The 4,194-nt window shown below is 40.3% G+C and overlaps 1 protein-coding gene across 1 annotated transcript in view; it reads left to right on the forward strand.

The window, feature by feature from the left end:
• The window catches only part of LOC106527772 (plexin-A2), a gene marked incomplete at its 5' end in the record, with an annotated part of 281,724 nt that overhangs the window by 224,349 nt on the left and 53,181 nt on the right, over nt 1-4,194 (forward strand). Inside the window, 2 exon segments of the mRNA XM_014022759.1 lie at nt 778-921; nt 2,821-3,055. Of these exon segments, the coding sequence (XP_013878213.1) occupies nt 778-921; nt 2,821-3,055 (379 nt within the window).

The raw sequence follows: 4,194 nt of genomic DNA on the forward strand, positions 1-4,194 counted from the left end.
GAACGGTTCTTGCATGAGGCCCAATGTTACTTGCCAGTCTTCTCTGACTGTCAGGCTGTAGGAGCTGTAATTGCAGAGAATGGGGAGATTTTCCTCTGTACCAACTTGGTATAGGAAATACCTCAATAGTCTAAAACTAAAAGTTCAGTACAACATGTCTTATACTGGCTTGGAGAAGGAAAGGTTGAAGCTCACATTGTACAGGCATTATAAACCCATCCAACCTACGGGGCTGGGTAGAGTTAAAACAGTCAATAAGAGGTGCACACAACTTGTACCCAAACACTTGGGTAATGTTTTCTTTCAGTCACTTTCTGTCTAAGGGTAATGTTTTGTCACAGCCTGAGAAAAGGCTCATTCTTAATATCAACAATTTTCTGGGTCATCTTGATAATGAAGATATCAGTGTATTTTTGTAGGAAAAACTTCTTTTGTTTAATGAGACCCATGCATTTTTATGTAGTTAACAGAACATTATTCCTAACTTTTCCATTGCATTCTGCTACGTCTTAGTTGTGGATTTTTCCCCGTCTGGAAAATACATCAAATTAGGGTCAGAGATCACTATGAGAAAGATCTTAAWACTTTCTCCTGCTCATCAGCTGTTTCTAATCATGTGAACTACCTCACTGCTTTAACAGTGGATCTAATACAGGTGGCATGTTGGCTTTGTGTGCTCACAGAAAATCTGATTTATTTTTTATTGGACTGTGTGTTTGTGTGTCAAAGTTTATCTCGTAATTTCACACCTCTCTGTCCGTCACTAATCGTCTGCAGGGCAGAAACCTGATTCCTCCAGCATCGGGAGGGGTGAAGCTGAACTACACCGTGCTGATCGGAGAAACGCCCTGCTCCGTCACTGTGTCTGAGAGCCAGCTGCTGTGTGAGCCTCCAAACCTCACTGGACAATACAAAGTCCTGGTCAGTGTGTTTCTATCACCCACTGCAAAATTCAAAAGATGGGCAATAATGTCTTTGCACATGTTGGTGTTCATGTGTCCATTTTATTGTTCGTGTTAGCAAAATATCTCAAACCCCTGGAAAGATTTTTTCAATATTTTTAGAACACAGTTTTTAGGTCTGCATCTACAACTTTTAGAATCAACCTAACTCAAGATGACGGTACCATCTAATCAATTTTAGCAAATGCAAAACAAGCAAGAAAGTTTGTGTTAGCAGCTTGAGACTCATCCCAACACATAATGCACTCCATAAGATATTTTTACTTACAACTTTGGCATTAACTGTTCTAGCTTCTATGTTAGTTTATTCACTACTTCGCACACGACTGTGATGATTCAGCCTCTGCACGATCAGTGCATGAGCGCTGACAATTTGGGTCAAAGTACAATCATTTTAAAGGGTCAGCAGTTCAACGTGCCCCTTTTGGCAAACATGACTAGTACATTGCTGCAGTGGTTTCATSGAAACGGGTCATTTTTTATGTTTATTCGCCCCGAAAAACCATTAAAAATACACCAGCATTTCCAGAGACTGGTCTGATATAAATAGAATCTGAGTCCTAAAACTTTGCACAAGATCTCAATAATTCATGAAATTGTGCATAACATCATTTTCAAGATTTACCCAAAACATTTACAACTCCATCATCTCTCGACATAAAATGATCTTATTATCTGACATGAACATCTCTGAGCAATGTGTATTTTTACAAGAAAGGCTAGATCTTATTCAGACCAAATGCAATTTGATTGTCAGGGGCGTCTTTACATGCAAAGTTTATGGTGGACGCCCATCTGGCTCTGCACGTTTAAAAGCATTTTGCACAGATTTTCAGTGTTTGACGCGTGTAGAGTGCGTCCAAAGCGGCAAACACTAGAGTAGGAAAATCTGAGCTTTTGCAGCTGGACATGGAGCATCAACCAACCAGATAGATTCTGCTCTGTGCTGCAGTGGCACATTTTCCAACGGGACTGAAGAGCCAAGAGTCGAGGGAGTCTCCTGAATGGTGCCCACTAATCTCAGACAGATGGACAGGAGCTCTTCAACTGAAATCAAGCACCTGTAGTTTGTGTCCTGACAGGAGATGTGGGTCAGCAGCTCGTCAAACTGAACTCGGGACAAAAATAGTCCTGAAAGCGAGCTTTGTCAGCGCGCAGCTCCTGAAGTGGTGAAACTCACCAAACTCAGAACTCCTCAGAATTATCTGGTGAATCCAAACATGGCGCAGAGGCGCCCAGCGACAACGTGCCCTTACTCTCAGTAAATAAAGCTGAGTCACTCTCAGTTTCATCCATCATTGTACAAAGAGACCAGCAGAGCAGAGAAAAACAACCAAAGGTCAAGAGGCTCCTACCAATGCATGTTTTTCCACACTTTGCTCAGACTCATGTCTGATTTCAAAGCGCACAAGCGTCTAACTTGAGGCATTGGACACGTTTTTGATGCATGAAACACATTTGGTCTGAATGCAGTGTAAGTTTAGTTTCCTTGTTTCTGACTCTTTCTGCCTCTCATTTCCCAGTCTTTTCCTTTTTTCCCCACAAATTTGGCCTTTAAACTGTTATTKGTGTTCTCATTATTACACATTCCACTGAAGAAAAAGGTGAAAATTGAGGGCAGTGTTAATGTGCTCTCAATGCCAGAAAGTTTCGACTAAATCAACAGCATTTTTTTTTTACTTTACCAGCTCACATATTGAGTGCACAGCACCGCTGGCCCTGAGTTTAAACTCTGCATCTATTTAATCTCCGTGTTTTGTACAAAACGTGTAACAGAGTTGGCCAAAACACGAGGAAGTCTTGTAACTTCGCCTACATTTTTAGCTTGTGTTGACAAGTGAATTTTGTTTCTTGGCAGGTACAAGTAGGAGGCCTCCACGTGTCTCCTGGAGCAGTGCACATCATGTCTGACAGCCTGCTGACCCTTCCGGCCATTGTTAGCATTGCGGCAGGTGGAGGTCTCCTCCTAATCATCGTCATCCTCGTCCTCATCGCCTACAAGCGGAAATCACGTGAAAACGACCTCACCTTAAAGCGCCTGCAGATGCAGATGGACAACCTGGAGTCACGAGTTGCCCTCGAGTGCAAAGAAGGTTGGTAGCAGACAGAGCGCAGCAGCAGCCTGATGGCAGAGTGAGAATGGTAGAGGCTGTTTTTTTTACCACATACAGCTGATTAAAGCTTCAAGTGCATTTTTATTTAGCAAATTATATTTACATAACAAGCATTAGTGACTGTGCAATCAGCAATTTACTGCCAGTCTGCATGAGTTACATAACGATTTTTTTAATCTTATGATTTGTGGGTCATCCTGGTTATTTATCACAACAGATTCAGCTGGTTAGACCTGCATATGACCCTCGTCATCATGCAGTAAATCATGCGTTGTTTGCTGCTTTCAAATGCAGTTAAAATACCAGGAACAGATGTTTATACAAACTAATGCATGAATGCAGATCATCTAGTTAGACTAAATGTTTCCTCATCCCAGCAAGAGACACATAGTATTTTATGTACAACTTAATGTAGCAGTAGTGTTTGTTGTGTGTACATTCTACCATACTGTATGTTGATGTGTTCAGTCAGCTCAGTTTCCTACATTTTGCTGACAAAAGCCAGACAAAATTGTTAAATGATTTTGGAAAGTGTTATGAGGGTCATCAAAAGTTTTGTTGTCTAACTTTGACACCGCCTCCTATTTTTCAACTTGTCAGGCTAGTCCTATTACTTAAGTGTTTGTAAAGAAATATTTTGGTTACACCCCTTGAGACTGACTGCTGGCTAACTCAAGATTTACAAAATTGCAACTAAAGGAATGAATCAATGGCACGCCTGCAGAACAACTCTAGAATTTTCACTGCCAAAAAAAAATGCAGAAAAATGCAGAAGAACACATGCTGACATTGACTAAATATTTTTAAACAAATCATTTCTAAAGCATGATATGCTAAAAACTTAGCAGATCTTAAAAAGTGTGTTGTTACAAAAGGGAAAGTGGAGATGTGGATGACAGGACAGAAAATTAAAGGTGAAATAAAGAAGCTAATCCCTAAAAAAAAAACTAGACAAAGGTTGTGAAAACAATTACCTAAAACAATCCAAAAAATCKAATTATGTTTTCACTTTTCATCATGGATATGTTTGTCTTATTTAGAGGGAGTCCATGCATCTCAATGGGCCTCATGCAAGAACATGTTCGTATTTTTATCCTAAATTTCTCTTACTTTTGTTC

The sequence above is a fragment of the Austrofundulus limnaeus genome, unplaced genomic scaffold, assembly GCF_001266775.1.
Source record: "Austrofundulus limnaeus strain Quisiro unplaced genomic scaffold, Austrofundulus_limnaeus-1.0 Scaffold342, whole genome shotgun sequence".
NCBI lineage: Eukaryota > Metazoa > Chordata > Actinopteri > Cyprinodontiformes > Rivulidae > Austrofundulus > Austrofundulus limnaeus.